This window comes from Taeniopygia guttata, chromosome 21 (genome assembly GCF_048771995.1).
Source record: "Taeniopygia guttata chromosome 21, bTaeGut7.mat, whole genome shotgun sequence".
Taxonomy (NCBI): Eukaryota; Metazoa; Chordata; class Aves; order Passeriformes; family Estrildidae; genus Taeniopygia; species Taeniopygia guttata.
Genome location: NC_133046.1, coordinates 3,233,648 through 3,252,782, shown reverse-complemented (window position 1 = coordinate 3,252,782; position 19,135 = coordinate 3,233,648). Strand labels below are relative to the sequence as shown.

At 46.3% G+C, this 19,135-nt stretch overlaps 2 protein-coding genes across 5 annotated transcripts; one reads left to right on the top strand and one right to left on the bottom strand.

Moving 5' to 3' along the window:
* Positions 1-172: 172 nt before the first annotated feature.
* On the bottom strand, positions 173-4,711 carry DFFB (DNA fragmentation factor subunit beta). The gene is given in 7 exon segments (XM_041720401.2): positions 173-1,278; positions 1,758-1,858; positions 2,268-2,441; positions 2,600-2,679; positions 3,353-3,540; positions 3,542-3,747; positions 3,881-4,711. Coding segments are annotated over 7 exon segments (1,797 nt in total). The 3' UTR covers positions 173-1,061.
* On the top strand, positions 4,636-19,015 carry CEP104 (centrosomal protein 104). Of its 4 annotated transcripts, none has more exons than XM_030289277.4 (22): positions 4,636-4,741; positions 5,367-5,530; positions 6,056-6,229; positions 6,547-6,685; positions 7,253-7,318; positions 7,655-7,731; positions 7,875-8,043; positions 8,292-8,450; positions 9,051-9,281; positions 9,492-9,695; positions 10,208-10,375; positions 10,944-11,117; positions 11,464-11,640; positions 12,086-12,289; positions 12,804-12,920; positions 13,384-13,420; positions 13,498-13,570; positions 14,177-14,285; positions 14,550-14,688; positions 15,330-15,397; positions 15,635-15,725; positions 16,892-19,015. In XM_030289277.4, the coding sequence occupies exons 2-22, from the start codon at positions 5,418-5,420 to the stop codon at positions 17,023-17,025; spliced, it is 2,823 nt and encodes a 940-aa protein (XP_030145137.4). In that variant the 5' UTR covers positions 4,636-4,741; positions 5,367-5,417; the 3' UTR covers positions 17,026-19,015. The 4 variants fall into 4 exon arrangements, with proteins under 4 accessions (XP_030145137.4, XP_012425851.5, XP_030145138.4 ...); XM_012570397.5 differs by having other exon boundaries at positions 4,735-4,905; XM_030289278.4 differs by lacking the exon at positions 4,636-4,741 and adding an exon at positions 4,784-4,868.
* Positions 19,016-19,135: the final 120 nt, after the last annotated feature.

Below are 19,135 nucleotides of genomic sequence, written 5' to 3'. Positions count from 1 at the left end.
CATGTGGACTAACCGGTCCAGGATCAACAATATGAGAGTAAATAGAGCTTTTCCTAGTTATTTACAGAGCACTAAGTAGCTGGTGCTCAGTTCATAAACACATTTCCTTTCATGCTCTATCACACCTGATTAATGTCTCATGCACCTTCATGTACTCACACACACACAGATGTGGGGGCATTTTTTTATTTAAAATGTTCACACAATTTACATTGACAATCCCAAAAGTTCAGTTGCTATCAGCTGGTATTAAAAATAAAAAAAAAAATTCAAGCAAAAAGTTGAACTATTCCTGATTTGTTTCCTGAGGTAGGAAATGTTTTACCAAAACAATATTCTCCAAGGCACTGAGTAAACATTACTGTAAACATGATCATTATAGCTGTCCTTTCTGGGGGTGTGGCAAGCAAACTCAAGCTGGAGGCAGAAAGTGTTAGAAAGGAGAGGGAAATCAGCAGAGAAGATGGCAAACAAAGGTGGAAAAAGCAAAAAGCAAAAAAAAAAATGCCATGGCCTTGCTCTTCTTTCTAGGAGAAGCAATGGCAAAGGGGCAGGTGGGGATGAGGGCAGGAGTTTGGCACAGGTGAGGTGGCAGCTCTGCTGCTGAACCTTTGGCATTCCTGCAGCTACCTGCAAAAGGCACAGATAAAACATGATCCTAAATCCTTTGTTTGGCTTAATCTCCAGAGAAATAGAAGTCTGTGAGCCCCTGCAGGTTGATTCGTAGAAAAAAATGTTTTGTTCAAGTTTAATTTCTGTGTACTGTGAGTTTTGGGCCAATGCTGGCCAGAGATGACAGAGTAGAATCAGAGTCAGCCTTTGGCTCATTTTGTACCTTTATCACACTTGATTTGAGCTGAGGGAAGCTCGTAAGGAATGGGAAGGCAGGAGAGGATAATTAAATGGGATATTGGAGTGTGCTTTGTGAGGCTCTGCTTGGGTTACCCAGCCAGTCTTGTGCCAGGGATTCTCAAATTGCTCTTATTCAAGAAATTGGAGCTATTTAAAAACAACAGACTGACATGATTGAGAAAAGCAGCAGGTCCCTTCTAGACACAGCACTAGGAAATCTCATGGGTTTGCTTCCTCTTTCTGTAAATTCTGGTTTTGTCACAGCTGAGGTTATGATTGGTTTTCTTATGGCAAGCAATATGTACGAGTTTTAAATTATCCAGGGTAAACAGCAGCTGATAGAAGTATTCCCAGTTCACTTCTCTCTCGTCTCGTGTTTTGACAGCTTCTGCCAGTTCTGGGACAACAGCACGTTTCTTCTCAATTCTTGGGGACACAAAAGAGAAGACAATATTGCCATCAGGAGTTTTTTTTCAGAATAATCAAGCCTCTATCTTCCTTTTCAGAGCCAGGCAGAACTGGAATTCTTTCCCCATAACTAGGCATATGATTTTTTTCCCCCAAGGAAATTAGTTTAGCAAATCTTGTTTGCTTCACACCAACATTTGAAATGGTTCAGAGGGGGTTTTGCTGGAGAGGAGAATTCACATGGATAGTGCAGTGAGGAGGGGTTTACTTCCACACACAGAAAATTTGCGCAGAAGCAAAGCAGCTAATGAGAGGCAGCATTTCATCTCTCTTCAGGGTTTTGTTCTCACAGCAGCTGCAGCATCCCAGCACCTTTTCCCACCACATACTCACAGCAGAGCTGACAGCGCAGCAGGGGGAAGGGACTAAGGCTGAACCTTTCTGGTGGAGCTGAAGGCCACAAAGCAGGTAGGTCTGAATTAACATTTTGTACATACACATGATCGAGATTCCAGGTGCTGAAGAGGATCCTGCTTTCCCTGTTGCTGTAGGGGTTGATGGAATGCTTACACGGGCAGTCATCTCTGTCAAAAGGTCCCTGTGAAAGGTGTCACACTTGTCACCCCAGCGTGGTCCTGCCACATGTGAGTGAACCAGAGAGATCCTGCACCCCACATCCCCCCCAGCCTGACACTGCACCCAGGAAGATGTTTCCTTCCTCTGATGTTGAGGGGGGAATGGGATCAAACTGAAAAAAGGGGAAGTTTAAGTCAGGTATACAGAAAAAATGGTTCCCTGTGAGGGTGGGCAGCCCTGGCACAGGTTGCCCAGAGAAGCTGTGGCTGCCCCTGGATCCCTGGAAGTGCCCAAGGCCAGGTTGGATATGGGTGGGAGCAAACTGGGCTAGTGGAAGGTGTCCCTGCCCATGGCAGGAGTGGAATGAGATGATCTTTAAGGTCCCTTCCCACCCAAACTCATCCATGATTCTTCAGGAAGGCTGCAGGTACCTGACAGGAGAACCACCCCTCTGCGGTGCACAGGCGTGCTGCCTCGTCCTCCTCCCTTCTGTCAAAGTAGCACCCGTTGTACTTCTCAGATTTCAATTTATCTGCCATCAGGTCGATTATCCCTCTGTAGGCATCTCGTGCTGCAGGATGAACGTTTGAAATAAAACCACTAACCTAGAGGGGGGAAACCCAGCAGTCACTCCTCGGTTCCTGTGGCAGCCTGAGGCTCTTTTCTACAATCACAATGTCACACTGTAGAAGTACTTTATATTCCTGCAGCCACAGAATTACTGTTATAGCTTGACAAAAGTTACTTCAACAGAAACTTTTACCTCTCTCATGTAGCCCCGCATTCTGCTCTCACAGCTATGCCGCAGGTAGCTGGATTTGTTCTTGAACCGAGACTCCAGCCCTGGAGGGAACGATATTTTGTACCTCAGCACAGCTCCTGCCCAGCTGGGAGTTCATGCCAGCTTTCCACTAACTCAGGTTGCACGGGTTTTTTAATTTCCCATTTTTATTTTACTGGTTCAGGACTACCCTGCTCTTAAGCACTTAAAAGGATGCTGTAGAGCATCTGCTGAGGGAGAAGTAGCTGGTATTGTTATATGTTTCTTGTTACTTTGTATTTTTGGAACACAAAGAGATTGTGAAAAGAAAACAGAATTGTTGGGGAAGAACTGCAGTAATGGCTTGGGAATGGGAAGGGAGACTTGCAGAGTGTAAAGAGAACATAAACGGTTAGCTGGCAGAGGTGTGCAAGTTATCCATACACTATTAGCAAATCATTAAAACATCATAAGTGCGGACTTATATTAATGGGGGAAATGCATTTCAGAGCTATTTATTAAAGCAATGGGGAACACCATTTTTAAAAAACGTTATCTGATAGTAAATGTGCTTTAAAGAAACCTGAAGACACGTGACAATGGAGGGGATAACTAAAGCCCTGACCAAGTCCCCGGTCCCACCTGCCAGAAGAGCTCCCAAACTTTGCTTTACAAACAGAACTGACAGAAGTGACTTTTCAGAGCAGGGCAAGACCTGTGAGTCCCGTTGCGGCTTCCTACGGCAAAAAAACGTACCTTCAAACCATTTCTTGTCGTCTTCCTTGTCCTCGGCCAGGATGTTTTCGCTGAGGTTGTGGATGAGATCCGCCAGCAGCTTCTGCCTGCGGGGAGCCCGCTCATCCGTCAGCATCCTCCGCGCAGCCTCCACCACAGCGCCCTGCTGGCTGCAGAACGCGGCCAGGAGCCGCTCGATGTCGCTGGCACCTGGGGCAGGTGAGGCGGCAGCGGCTGAGCCCCCGGGGCCGCCGCTGCCCCCGCGCCCCCCGCCCGGCCCCGCACTCACAGCCCCGCCAGCTCTCCCCGGGGCCCAGCAGCACCAGCTCCGTCTGCGGCGGCAGCGCTCGGAAGTAGCTCTCGGTCAGCTCCGTGCCGTCCTCGTAGAGGCACAGGCGGCTGCCTGCCAAGGGAAGCTGCCCCACGGGCGGCTGAGCGCCGGGCGGGACCCGGTAGCTCCGCTGCCGTCCAGCATCGCCACATCCGCCCCGCAGCATGGTATGGTCCCGTCCCGGTACCCGGCAGCCCCCAGCCCGGTCCGGTCCGCACCTGCAGCAGCCGGCAGCCCTTCCTCAGCAAGGCGCGCAGGCTCCCGGCCGCCACCCCGAACTTCTGCGGGCCGCCGCAGCCGCGCAGGCGGAAGGGCCGCAGCGGCTCCGCCATGGCCGGGCCGGCGCCGGTGTGTGAGTCGGTGTATGATCCGGGGTCGGTGTGTGGGTCGGTGTATGAGCCGGAGTCGGTGTGTGGGTCGGTGTCCGTGTAGGAGCCGGTGTCGGTGTGTGGGTCGGTGTATGAGCCGGGGCCGGTGTCGGTGTGTGGGTCGGTGTATGAGCCGGTGCCGGTGTCGGTGTGTGGGTCGGTGTATGAGCCGGAGTCGGTGTGTGGGTCGGTGTCCGTGTAGGAGCCGGTGTCGGTGTGTGGGTCGGTGTATGAGCCGGGGCCGGTCCCGGAGTCGGTGTGTGGGTCGGTGTCCGTGTACGAGCCGCTGTCGGTGTGTGGGTCGGTGTATGAGCCGTTGCCGGTGCCGGTGCGTGGGTCGGTGTCCGTGTATGAGCCGGTCCCGGTGCCGGTGCGTGGGTCGGTGTCCGTGTACGAGCCGGTGCCGGTGTGTGGGTCGGTGTCGGTGTATGAGCCGGTGTCGGTGTGTGGGTCGGTGTATGAGCCGCTGCCGGTGCGTGGGTCGGTGTCCGTGTAGGAGCCGGTGTCGGTGTGTGGGTCGGTGTATGAGCCGAGGCCGGTCCCAGTGCCGGTGCGTGGCTCGGTGTCCGTGGCTCGGTGTCCGTGTACCAGCCGCTGTCGGTGCCGGTGCCGGGGCCGCCCCGCGCAGGCGCCCCGCGGCCGGGCGGTGGCGGCGCCTGCGCGGCGGGGCCGCGTTGCCATGAGAGCGGCGCCGGGCCCGCGCTGAGCCAGGTGGGGCCGGGCCGGGCCGGGAGATTCCCCTGCGCCCCGCTCTCCCTCCGCCCCGGGGATCCCCCAAACCCCACCGAGCCCCCCGCATGCTTTGTCCGCCGCCCGGCCTGGCTGTCCTCCCGGAACGGTGCGGCCGTGACCCGTGCGGGCCTGCGCCCCGGCCGGTGAGGGGAGGGAGGGACAGGCCGGTGTCGGTGCCGACCGCGGCCCGGGGTGCGCAGCGCTGCTCCCGGTGCTTGTGTCCCCAGCAGTCCCGCGGGGGGTTGTGTGGCTTTCCCAAAGAGGCTAAACTAACCTTGTGCTTTGCTTTTTGTTTGTCTGGCTCCAACGTGCAGAGCGTAGAGCAGCTACAGGTTTGGTACGGGTTGCTCCTGTGTGCATTTGGAGCTCATAGTTTCAAGGTCCATCTTGGATTAGTAGATTTAATTTATTGGTAGATTGCTCTGCAAGTGATCGAAATCCTCGTTTTGCTCAGCGCTAATCAAGCCCACACCAAAAGAACATTTATGGTGCTGATGTTAATTAAACGGAATATGTATTTGCACTCATCATCTACTGACTCGACTGACCTCAGGATGCAATTCTTCGGCTGTAGTGCCTCAGTGGGTTTTTGTCACCCTTCCAGGGATGAGTTGAAGCTTGAAGGCTGTGGCTGTGACCAGCTCATCTGCTCAGGATGCCACACAAGATTGGTTTCACGGTGGTCAGTTCGTCAGGACACGAGGATGGGTTCAGTGCCCGGGAGCTGATGGTTCATGCACCGACAGTGAACGGGTGGCGCTCGCCCAGGTACCGTGAGGGGATGGTCTTGGAACACTGAATTTCTGAAGTACCAAGTTTAAAACGAGTGGCAGATGTGCCGTGCATGGTCAAAGCAGTTTACAGTATCCCAAACCAAACTGATAAAGCAAAAAAAAGTTACTTTAATCCCGTGGAACCCTCATTCTGGGGGAAAAATAGTACCTTGATTAACACTCAAAGGCACTGCATTGTATTTAAATAAAGTCCTGGAAAAGGAAAATGATAACGACTTTTGTTCTTGGCAGTCTAGGAGTTTGCAAGCTAGTATGAAAAATTTAGTATGTAAAGTCCATGTGACTCAGCACATATTCTAGACGTGTGGGGCACCTGAAGATATGCACGCAGTAAAGGGAAGGGAAAAGTGTTTCCACTCTATTCTTGGGATTCTTACAATATTTATAATAATGGCTTACAATTAACAACTTGAAAGCTCCATAATTAAATGTTGCTGAAGTTGGAAGTGAAGTCCACTTTTAGAATGATGATTGAATTCAGAAACTGTGTCTCTTTCAGGCTGTGTCAGTACCCCCAGGAAATCACCCTGCAGCTGGTGGAGAGGTGTCGGGTCCGGAAGCTGCAGCTGCTTGCTCACCAGTACATGATTGCAAGCAAAATTGAGTTCTACATCAGTGAAAGCCTGCCTGAATATTTTGCTCCGTATCAGTCAGAGAGGTTTCAGAGACTTGGGTGAGACGGAAAGTTCTGAATCAGTTTATTGTCTTAATCAGAAAAACTTCAGGGGAAGATAATACTGTGGGCTGTGTGTGATGTGGTCATGCTGTGTGAGCAGCTGAGAGATCCTGGACTTGTGTAGATCTGTGACAAAGCTAGAAATGCGGGTGAATTGCCTTGCCAAGTGACTGCACACAGTTATTTCAGTTGTGAGGTTATCAGGGAGCTTTCACAGTTGTTTCAGTTATGAGTGAGTTTTAAATGTATGGGTCAGAAATCCACCTGTGTGTTTGGATGTATCCTTTGCTCATGTGTTATGTTTTTCTTCCCAGTTATGTCCCTCTCTCAGACAATGAGAAGACTGATTTCAGAGCTCGAGAGTTGAAATCTGTATACATGGATGCAGTTGGCCAGTACCTGAAGCTGATTTTCCATAGAAATTATGTCAACAAATACAACTTGTACGGGCAGGTGAGTTAGAAGTCCTTACCTGGTAACCTAGGTGACACTTCCATAGTAAACAGCAGTACACAGAAATTTGCTCCCTTGATTTTTAGAAGAAAAAAAAATGTTGGTTGAAAGCTCCTGTGTTTTAGTTTTTTTTAATGCAAAAAACAGGTTAGAAGTGAGTTGGGCTCAGGTGGATGCATCTCATCCAGAACAAACGAGTGAAAGGCACATTCTGTTTGTGCTGAGGTTTAGCCCACACAGCAGGGTTTGTGGTGAGGACAGGGAACTCCCTCTGAGAGCAGCTTTGGGGTCACAAAGCCACTCTGAGTGTTGTGGACCTGTTGTGGCATAAAGTGAAGATGTTGCACAGCCACCTTGGTGCAGGCACACAAACACCTGCCTCAGTTCTACTGGGACTTGTTTCAGACAAGTGGATTTGGTGGTACATTTTCAATGGAGCAGGAGGCACATTTGGCACTCAGCGCTTCTCTCTGCTTCCATATTACCCTCCTGACCACAGGCCCAGGTTTTTGTTCCAAGAAAAGAGGAATGAGCTTATAACTTTCCATTTTCTGTGAATTTCTGCAGGTTTCCCTGGTAGCTGTGAACATCATTGGGGATCCAGCAGACTATGACATTGACAGCATGAGCAGTGTAAGTTCAAAGCATCCCTGCCCTTTTACTGATGCTCCATTTCTTCAAGTACAGGTTCCTGGAGTAATGGGATGAACCTTTTTTATGCTAGATCTTCAGCAGAGCTGTGTTGCATTAGTTTATTTTTAATGTTCTCTTGGAGCAAGAAAGTTGAGCCTAATATGGGAATACAAAAATTAAAATATAATTAATTGGGACATTTTCACTTTCAGCATATACCCCAAAACATAAATATTGCAGAGCTGATGTTGGTTGTGGCAAGTCAGAATTCTGTCTTGAGCACACACCTGGTGTTGGTGAATGTGCATTAAATTTTTTTTTTCCGCCCTTCCAAAGCCTTCCAGAGAGAAGCTGATAGACCACTACTTGGGAATTAAATTGGATGACCCTGCCTTAGATGGAACTTACCTTGGGTAAGTTTGTTCTTTGCATATACCCTGGCAAAACCTCTGCTTGCTGTAAAGCAGTTGTTTATCTCTGTGTTTTGCTAATTCCCTGCTGATAAAAAGAGAAGCCTGCCTTATTGTGATTTGCTTTGTTCATTGTGTGCCTTCAGGAAATGTGACTCCATTTCACCTCTGGATGATTTGGCCTTTGACATGTACCAGGACCCAGAAGTGGCTCAGATAATCCGGAGGCTGGATGAGAAGAAGAGGGAAGCTGTGCGTCTCGAGTGCTACGACCACGCCAAGAAGCTCAAACAGGCCATTGCAGACTTGCAGAAGGTGTTGTTGGATGATCTTTGACATCTAAGTGGAGCAGAGCTCCAGTGGCCCATCAGGGCCTTGCTGTTTGTGTGGCATCGTAATGATTTTTGATATATTTCCCAAAAGAATAATTTTTAAATCAGATAGCTTGATTGAGTAATTTGGCTGGAAGCAAATAGAGTAGAGTGATTCCAAGAAGTGCTCAGTAAAGTGATTCCAAGAAGGGTTCAGTAAGATGGTTCCAAGATGATTTGTACCAATCCTAGGTGGGCGAGCGACTCGGCCGGTACGAGGTGGAGAAGCGTTACGCGGTAGAGAAGGAGGATTATGACCTTGCCAAGAAAAAGAAGGAGCAGATGGATGAGTACAGGCTGAAGGTGTACCAGCAGCTGGAGCTGCACGATCTCCTGGATGCACAGCTGCTGGTGGGTGCTGTTAGTCCAAACTCAGGAGGGTGTTCTAAACAGAAATGGCAGAGCAACCAAACTTCACTCACATGTTAATGGACATTCTGAGATTTACTAAAGCTTTTCAGTTTTCTCTTTGGATTGTGGATTTCTCCAACCTAAGACTCTCAGTGTGTTGTTTCATCAGCATGCTTAATTCTCCATAAATCCCATCAAACTTTTGAGGTCCCAAGAAAATGGCATTAGAATCCTGAATGTTTTGCATAATTTCAAGACTAGCTGATGCAGATGGATAACGTACATTCTCATATTTGGAGGGGTAGAGGAGGGTTAAGGTGGTATCAAGGCTCACCATACAGAATCCATGTGATATTTTTATATCCATATAGTTATGCAATGTGCTCAGAAGAGGAAGTTTTATAATCTCTCCACACATGCACCCACACAGAATTATTTTCTGTTTCATAAAGCTGTATCCAGTGGGAATGATGACACACCTGTGAGCCAGGTTCAATGTTTACTTGAAATCACCAGAAGCCCGTTGACAGAGTTGTAGCTGTACTGACTGATTTTAGCACATTTTTAGCCTTGCTGTAAAACTCTTCTTCCCTTTCTCAGATCCGAAAACCACCCGAGTTGGCTTTGGAATCTGTGAGTGGCACTGAGAGCCCCCAGAGCTCTCGTCCTGAGCCTGCAGACCCACCCCAAGGAGAGCCCCCGAGGGCAGAGCCTGTGCTGGAAGAGCAGTTGGTGGATCCCACTTCTTCCGAGTCTGTTGTTCCCTACCAGTCCCCTCTTTCTCCTCGGATTCAGCCCACAACCTCCAAGGAAGCATTTCCCAGGGAAAATGTGAGTAGTATTCCCTCTCTTACTACAGAAACCTGTCAGAACAAACAATCTGATGTCCAGCTTTCCAAGTAATGTGGTTATTCTCATGGTTAACTGGGGTGTGATGCTGCTTTGATGTGAGAAAATTGCACTGAGGTGAATCCAATTAGTGATAAAACCACTTCACATCTGAGTCATTTCCAGAACAGCAAATTTTATCTTTTCTGCTAGGTTGAAATTTTACCTTATGATGAGAGACCTCTCCCAGCCGTCTGCAAGCAGGTGGATGAAGCTGTTGCCCACGTTGAGTCAGAGGTGACTGAAGAGGATGTGGGTGATACTCCAAGGACTGGCAATACTGGGGAGCCTGAACAACTCACGGAGAAGGCACTGAAGGAAGCCAGCCCTGTTGTGGAAGTTTTTGGAGAGACTTTGGTAAAAAACAGTAAAACAAACCTAAAACCCAGTAAAACAAACCCATGGGTTATTGTGCTCTGTGTTAAGAGGATTTTTATGTGTTCAGAGCTGCTATTTTGAAATCTGAGCTTAAAAATTGACCTTGGCTCTATGGATGCCTGTTAACAGCATTTCTACCAATCTGTAGCTTTGATGATCGATTCCTTTTTGTGCTGATAAACAGACAGGATCCAGCAGACTGCTTTAGGGTATGGACCCAGAACACCCATAACTTGCCACTGTCTTTTTTGCAGGGAGAGAAACCCTCACTGTGTCTGGAAGGGCTCCATGAGCCTGACGTGTTCATCCCATTTCACTCATCTCATTTCAAAATGTGTGCTTTTAATAAAGGCAGATTCCTGTGGGGAACACCTGGGGACTTCACGCTTCAGTTCATACATTCTTTTGAGGCTGGTTCTCTATAAAAATATTAAATATGTATTGAAATATCTTGTAGGGACTTTTTAAGAGATAGATTGTTCTGTTCTCAGGTGTCAGGAGCGTATTCCAGAATGTGGTCACATCGAGAAGACGCTTTACTGACTGTGTACAAGAAGCTGATGGAAGTGTCAGTGGACGCTCCAAAGGAGGATTTAAGGAATATGCTGAGGGCTGCTGTTTTCCTTGTGAGGAAGGCCATCAAAGACACTGTATCTTCAGTAAGTTGGGATAACTTTGATGCTCCAGTGAAGAACTGGCAGCCAAAATTGCAGAACCATGGGGTTAGGATACTTTGAACAAATAGTTTATAAAGCTACTGTTGAATAAATCCAAAACCAAAACAAAGCCCCTCAAAACTCCCAAAATAACTGGGCAATGTCTGGCATTGAACAGATGGAGAAAACTGGGCTAGGCTGAGCCATGAGCTGATGCAGTAAATGTGCAGTGAGGTTGATCCTTTTTCTTTGTTAAATCTGAAATACAGCAACGAAGTAACTTCTAATTTCCAGCTCAAAGCACTGCACTTAGCTGAAGGACACTTGGGCATCAAATAAACCTTAAGTGAGAAGACAAGAAGAAAGTTAATTTGGTACTCTTTATGAAACAATTTCTAAACCTTTCACCTATGTTGTAGCAACAGGTTTTCTGCAAAACAGTTGTCTGAAGTAGCTTCCATTAAGGGTGCTACTGTAATTCCAGATTAAGAACAGATCTTACTGTATTGTCTAAAAACAGGGGGCTCTGTGGTAATTTTGCTCAGTGTTTCATTTTTCCTTTTTAACTTAGGTTTTTCAGGCTTCCCTGAAACTTCTAAAAATGATCATTATCCAATATATACCAAAACACAAACTAGGAAAGCAAGAAACTTCTCATTGTCTGGAAACAACCCTACCACATCTGCTTTCCAGAACAGGAGACTCTTCATCCCGTCTTCGTCTTCTGGCTTCAACCTTCATCCAGGTGGGTGTTTCCCTTCAAATTAGGGAGCTCATAGGTGAGAAACACCTGATCAGAATGGACTGTCAGACCAGGGTTGGCTGCTGTGAAGTGTTACAGCTTATCACAGAATCTTATCACAACTTACCACAGAATAGCTGGGGTTGGAAGGGCTCTTGAGATCATCCTGTCCAACCCCAAATCAGGGTCACCTGGAGCAGTCTGGGGGTACCTGCTGCTGCTGCTGCAGGTGTGACTCTTGTGTTCTTTGCTGCAAGTGACCTACAGAGATGAGAAAACTCTGCTTTGCAGACACAGGTAATTGTCCTTATCCAGCATCTGTGTGCTCAGTGCCTCTCTGTGTTTCTAGGAAATGGCACTGTGCCCTGAAGTAAAACCTCTCCAGATTATTCCAGTGCACCTGGTTAAAACATTAAAACCAAATGCTACAACACACCTGGTGATGAGTCACGTGGAGCTGGTGGAATCTCTCTTGGGAGCCATGGGGACTGAAAACTCCGGGTTTACCGTCAACAACGTCATGAAGGTAAGAGGTTGAGGTTACAGCACATGGAGCATTTGCTGATGGTTTTCTGGGGGCCTGCCTAGCTTTTTTGAGTGCTTGAGAATTCCTGGAGAGGTATATTCCCCTGATCAACAGCGCTGGTAATTTTAGTCCAAGCTTTGGACAGAGCTTGGAGCAACCTGATCCAGTAGGAAGTCTCCCTGCCTATGGTATGGGGTGGAATGAGATGAGCTTTAAGATCCCTTTCAATCCAAACCATTCTGGGATTCTATGAAGCAAGATGTTAATATCTGGAAAAAAGAACCAATGAGTTAAAAAGTGCTTGCAAAAACCTGTCTTATAGGAAGATTTCTCCTGCAGAGAAGATTTCTCCTGTAGGAAGATTTCTCTTGCTACAATGGAGTCTTGGACTAACAAATCAGTAATGTGAGGAAAGAGAAATAAATTTTTTTATCATTATTTCCAGTTTGCCATGGGAGCTCTGGAGCACAGGGCTCACGAGGTGCGGGAGGTGGTGCTGCGGATCATCTTTGACATGTACAGGGAGCACAGGGCAGCCGTACTGGAATTCCTCCCTCTGGACGACGCCGGCGCCCGCAGGACCATGCGCTACAAAACTCTCGTTGAGGGCTTTGCCAAAATCGATGGCAAATCTGAAACTGAAGTGAGGGTATGTGATTGGACACATTGGACAGTGCATGGGTAGCAGAGTGTCGTATGCCATGAACTCCCTCCCCCCAGCCCAGTTCCCAGGGGCATTGCACCACAGAGTTTATTCCTCCTGTGGGGAAAGACACGACTCCCACATGGACCTCTGTCTCACTTCAGGTGTGTGGTTAATGTTCCTTAGCGTGGATAGCTGAGTGTATTCCCTCTACTCACTCCTGGGAGTAAAGCCAACAAGGAATACTGAGATGGACAAGCAGTTTGGAAAATGCATAAAGCTGTTTTCTGTTGTCAGTTCTTGGGAACAGTAAGCCCAAAGGTTTTGCTGTGTGTTACTTTCAGGTAGTGCAGGGAATTTGGGAAGAGGGAGGTGTCACTGTGTCACACCCATCACGTAACCAAGCAGGAGATTTCGTGTCCTGCATCGCCCATGAGTTCTGTGCTGATGTGTTTTGCAGTCTCTTGTGTATGAGGGATGGTTCCAAAGCTTTTGGAACTGACAGAATATTTCCTGCCAGGCACGGAAAAAAGCAGCAACAGAAGCAGAGAAACAGACAAAGGAAAAAAAGAAAGTTCTAAAAGGCCACCAAGCAGCTCTGAAATTACAGTTAAAAGCAGAGGTTGAAGCTGAAGAGGTGAGCATGTTTCAGTTTAAGGTTGTTTTAATCCTTTGCTCCTTGGGTATTGTGGACTTAGATAACGAGCATTGGTGTTGTCTTATTAAAAAGAGTTAGAAACTCTAGACATACCCTGGGTGACTTTTCTCCTCAGCAGTCCAGCTTAAAATCTGGGGTGTTGTTTCTCCTAACATAGTGAAAAATTTGGATTTTTTATTATAATATAACAATAATACCTTTATTATACAATAATATATAATATCTTTATAATATATGTTAAACAATACCTTTATAATATAACAATAATACCTTTTTAATATAATACCTTAATACAAGCGATTTGCCCTAGAACCAGAAGCACAAATGTTGTAGTTCATTGGCTCTGCTTCTAAATTTTAAATTCCAGACAGAAATCAGAATATAGTGTGTTCCTTTTCTCTCTGGAAGGCAAATTTCTGAGTTAAATTTCTTTGTTTGATAGGAGAAAGAATCTGATTTTGAGAAGACACAGAATCAAGGTAGGTAGTTTCAAATAAAGTTAAGAAATGTGCACGAATTAAAATGTGATCTTGGTTTAATAGTTCTCTCCTTACAGGTTACAAGGTATATGAAGCTGCAGCAGTGAAGATTCAGAAGGAACTTTCCTCTACTGCAAATTACCTGGATAAGTAAGTAAGATGAGCCTCTAATCACCGTAAGCCCTTGGTGTCACCTGTGAGCTCGTAACAGTAATAACATTTTTCCAGTAGATCAAAGCTAATACCTTCAGCAGTGAAACAATAAAGACTAAAATCTCTTCTAACAGATTTGGAGTTATCACCAGGCAATCCTAGGTGCTTTTTTTTTTTAAGTTCTTGGATAGTGTGACTTTGTACTTTCTTTTTTTCTGAGTATTTGCTTGTGATATAAGAAATTGCCACAGTTTAATGTTCAGCTTCAGTGTGAAATAAGGGAAAAATATAGTGGGCCTTGGCTGGGTGTTGTAGGGGGAGGGCATAGAAGAAGCCCTTGGAAATTCTGGAGCCAGGAAAGCCAGTTTTGATGAGGTGCTCTCAGAACTTCTGTGGAATTAATCATTCTGTAAGAAAAAAAATGCTCTATAGTTGTATGTACCCTAAATTACAAGGCAGTACCTGCCCCATCCTAAGCTCAGCATTACAGAGGGAAAAGAAACTCTTCAAGATACTGAGTGTGTTTGAGAACAGCTTGGAACAGACGGACCAGGGCTCATCTGTTTCTCTCTGATGTTGCTGATATTTGTGGTTTTTTCCCAGCCTGTGTATTTTTTGTGGTGAAAAGAACGAGGCCTTCACTGAGGAAGGGCTGGATCTGCATTACTGGAAGCACTGCCCCGTGTTAACCAGATGTGAGCACTGCAAACAGGTCAGACTGAACTTCCCAGAGCTCCTGAGACATGGACTGTTGTTAGTCTAGTTTAGAGGCACTGCATGGGATTTAACACATGGACAGGTGAATTCTGAACACACCTGTGTGATTTGGGTAGTGCTTCTGGAAAAGAGCAGCAAGAGAAAAAGAGTTAATAAGTGGACTGAAATTGAATTTTCCTTTTCTCATTTTGGAAGGTGAGGCTGAAGTGCTGAATGCCATCTGTGTTTGCTCAGCACAAACCTTGTGGCTGTGTTGCAGATGCTGGAGATCTGCAGCCTGACAGAGCACCTGCTGTGTGACTGTGACAAAAGGGACAGCTTTGGGAGGTGCCCACGCTGCAGGGAGGCCGTGCCCAAGGACGAGCTGCCCAGACACATGAAGAGCAGGCTTTGCAATCGTGAGTAGCTCCAGACAGGAAGGTGGAACATCAGAGGTTCAGACTTTCAAACACCAGGGGTCTTTGGCAAGTCAGGCTGCTTGTGTTTCAGACTTAGGGATGTAAGTAAATCCTCAGGAGGGAAAAGATTTGGGAAAAGTGCCTGAGCTTTCTGAGTGAGAAGACTGGAAAGTCTCTTCCATGTCCCTGTAGACTGAGCACTATCCCAGCACAGAGGGGACATGACCCTGCTGGAGTGAGTTCAGAGGAGGCACCAGGTTGGTCAGAGGGATGGGTCAGCTCTGCTGTGGGGAAAGCCAAGAGAATTGGGATTGCCTGGAGAAGAAGAGGCTTTGGAGTAACCTAATCATGGCCTTCCAGTGGGAGCTGAAGGGCTTTAGAAGGGCCTGGAGTGACAGGGGAATGGGATGATCTTTAAGGTTCCTTCCAATCCATGTGATTCTGGGTTCTGAGATTCCTTTTGATCTTGTTTTGTTGAGGATGATTAAACACAGCACTTCTTTGGGAGCAGTTAATGGTAACAGGGCAGAAACTGGGTTAGACATGAGGAAGTTTTATGCTACTTGCTATGAGGTTCTTCTTCTTGTGTCTGAAATTAGCCTCCCTTTGCAATTCTTATATTCTTTTTCAAACAATTTCAGCTGCCAAACCAGAAAATGTGGCAAACCACTGCCCTTTGTGCCATGAGAACTTTCCTCCTGGAGAAGAGGTAAGGCCACCCTTCACATTGGGCAGATATTGTTATGGGTTGTTTTAATGTGATGGGCCTTTCAAGATATATTAAAATAATGGAGATATTAATTTCTCTTTCATAGCGAGGTGCTTTTGAAAAAGCAGATAAAAGTGCTGTTTCTGTTATACAAAGTCTGTACACAATTATTTTGCCCATGTGACACTGGCTAATTTTGCTGGAGTTGTGCTGTCATTGCTTTGTAATTGACTTCAGGCCTGGAGATTTCACCTGATGAATGGAGATGGCTGCAAAATGAACCAGCGGAGGATGTTCCCCCTGAACAAAACCATTCTGCTGCAGTCTGGTAAGGCATCAGTTAATGTCTTAATAGTATATAAATAATAACATTTATACTTTTTACTGTGTTGCCTTTGCTTAAGGAAAGTGTTATATCCCCAAGAGTTGGGTCTGTGCAACTCGTGGTTTGCATTTGGTTGAGCTAAGTGATAGTTCTTGTGCTTGGAGAGCAAATTCCCAAAATCATACAATAACAGCCGTGTTCAAAGGAGGACATGAACTCAGCTGGTGGGGAAAACTGGCAGATTTAATAAATTGATCAGTTCAGGGATTTTTTTCTGCAGAACAGGATAACCATGAATAGAACAATCAGCTGAACAGTGTTCTGGAAAGTTCCTGAATGCTGACACAGGGAACCAGAGCCTGATTTAGCTTTTAGTGTCCTGTCAAAGGTTGCTAATCTGATCCTAATTACAAGGTGAATTGAACAGTGAGTGCTGTGCATTGCTTTTCCTTTCCAGTCCAGACTCAGGTACCTGACAGAGTTATCATTGTGCAGCTTTTTCACCATCAAAGAGACATTGATGATGTCAGGCGGTGTTTTTTTCAACAATTGCCTTTATGGAGAACATAGAAAATCCTTTTATTTCTAGAAAACAGAAGATAAACAAGCTGCCTGCAACACCAAAACTTTTGGCCTGTAGCATTTAAACCTTTCCTCCATCAGGCTCATTGGAGTTTTTTAGTCAGCTGCATGTTCAGAGTTCACCTGCTCTCAGCTGTGCTCTGCTCATGTCACTATTCCAGGTTCCTGGAAAGAGCTGTGGAATTGCCCATTCCAGCTGACCTAAGTGAATCACAGGGGTTAAACTCAGCACTTTCTGGTGTTAAACTGGATCCACAGTCCTTTCTGTCCATCCCCAGCTTTGCTGTTTGTACTGGATAATAAGATACCAGTCAGTTGTTAGTTTGTTTCTGCTTAGAATTTGGAAACAGAAGCAAATCCTGCCTGGATAAGCTCTGATTCCAGAGCTGTTTCCTAGAGGTAGGAAAGGAGCTCTGACCATTCAGTCTGACCACTGCTGGTGTGGAGCATGCTGAGGCTCTGCCTGCCAGCTGCTGGTTGCTTCAGTCGTTCAGACTTGACAGATCTTGGGAATCAAAACGGTGGATTAAATTCACTCCTGGGACTAGATGTGCTTGCAATAATGATCTCTATTTTTCTCTTTGCAGCCAAAGTAACTGGCCACTATTTAAGGAGACCAGGTCCTTCAGGAATAAGGTTTCAACCTCCTTCAATGGGAAGCAAGATCAGAACTCGAGGGAGCCCAAATAAAAGCACTGGCCAAACATACTCAAAGCGATGACAGGACAAGTATTTCTTCCTTTGTCTGAATAACTGGGCACATGGCTCTTCAGAGCTATTTAAAAATTGTGGGCAACTTGTATCATCTTTTGTGGTGGTTGTTTTTGGCCTTGAGCAGTGCCTGGTGTGATCCCCATGGCGTTGCTGTCACTGCAGCACTGGGCTTTGCTTTGCTAGGAATGCTCATATTGGAAATACCAAATGTTCTGGGACAAAAAACATTATTCTGACAGATAACTGCGCTCTCCTTTCCAATCACATGTCTGTAATTTAGTGGGTTCAAAGACATTCATTATGTCAGGGGAGAGAAGTCTCTTCCCTGGGTTCCCTGAGGTGCTTGAGGAGCAGGAGCCACACGTGGAGGAAGCCTGACCTTGTGTGTGTGTCAGATTTAGGGTTCCAAAGACAGCAGAGCTGTACCCAAAGCGCTGCTCAACCCCAGGAATTTGCACCAAATGGAAAAGCCAGAGGGTTGGCTGGATGTTTTCCTGTGTTGTGCCACTGTGCAGGAGGTGACAGGACATTGTGGCCTCTCACTGTGCACCAAGTGCCTTAGGAACCCACTTGGCAGGAGGGTTAAACTAAACCCTCCAAGTCTGTATCCCCAAGAAATGGTCCCTTTCTTGGGAATACAGACTTGAAGGGTTTAGTTTGAAATGAAAAAATAATCTTGGTTGGGCCCTGAAGAGGTTGAATTAGTAAATTTAGACCTTTTGCCTGCTTTAGTGCACTTTCAGCTCAAATACTGAGCTCCTGTAGTTAGATATTGATTAAAATAACCAGCCACAGACTGGAGCACGTGTCTTGAACAGCTTCAGAGAGACAAAGTCTATTGAGACCCAAGGCATGAAGCTTTGTACCAAAGCAGCCATTCTCACATCTCTACCTGTAACATTCCAGCTGCTGCTTTCCAGTGTGGAATTGGTACCATGGGCAGGGGACTGAGTGGTAATGATAATATGAGGGGAAATTTGGGAGTTTTTGCTCCCATGGAGTGACTTTATGGTGTTGTTTTGTATATAGAGCTGATTTTGTAATACAGTTTTTCTAGTTTGCCTGCAGCTTGCCTACCAGCTTCTGGATTTTCCAGGTAGATCAGTGTGCTTGGATTTCAAAATTCTTTGTATAAATGTCTCTAACTCTTCCAAATACATATCTCAATATTTACACACACATTAGGAACATATATATATAGGTATTTTTATTTTCTCTTGACATAGGTTCCTGTTTGAGAGCCTGATTCTGTATGCTGAATAAATAATAAATATCTCAAAATAGCCATTGATCTTGCTCAGAGGTGTAAGGATGAAAACTGCTCTGTGGTACAATAAGGAAAAACTTAGTGGTGATAAAATAGCAATTTTTTAGAATGTGAAAGGACCCTTTTTTGGAGTGCAGTAATACCACCAGTGTTATGTGTAAAGGGGGATTTACTGGGGTTGCTCCTTAACTTACAACCTGGGTTTGCCTCAGTGGCAAGATAAACACTAGACTGAAAAACACCACAAGGTCTGGTGCTGTGCCACCAAGTCTGGAGCAAAATATTCCAGATAAAATCCATTGCACAGGTGCGGTCTGGGCAGTGAAAGAAGGTCTGCTAAGTGCTGGACTGGAACCTGGATTTGGCAACAGTGGGGCCTCAGCAGGAAAGCAAGGAAAGAGTGTGGTCCTGAGCTCAGGGCTGGTTTCTGTGTGATCTCTGTCCATTTGAACTGTGCCTGAGTGTCAGCTGAGGTGTTTTCATGTGTCACTGCAGAGATTATTCCAGAGCAGCCCCTGTCCATGTGTGCGGGAGTTGATCTCATCCCAAAAGACCTCTTGGTGTTCCACACCCCAAGAGAGCAGTTTATAGTGATTGCATGTTCCTAAGTGCTGGATGAGCAAATCAAATATTGAAATCTGGGAGATTTTATCAAGAAAAGGAGTCACTTGTGTTGATTGTAAATTATTTTTATTGCACATCTTTAGTAAATTACTTTAGCCAGTCTGAAGGATACGTCTGTATTTCCACCTGCTACAATGGAAATAGGTAGAGTGGGGTGAGGCTGTGGTTCTACAGCACCTGTGGGTACCTGTGAGTGCTGTGCCTGTGTGAGCCGTGCCTGTGTGAC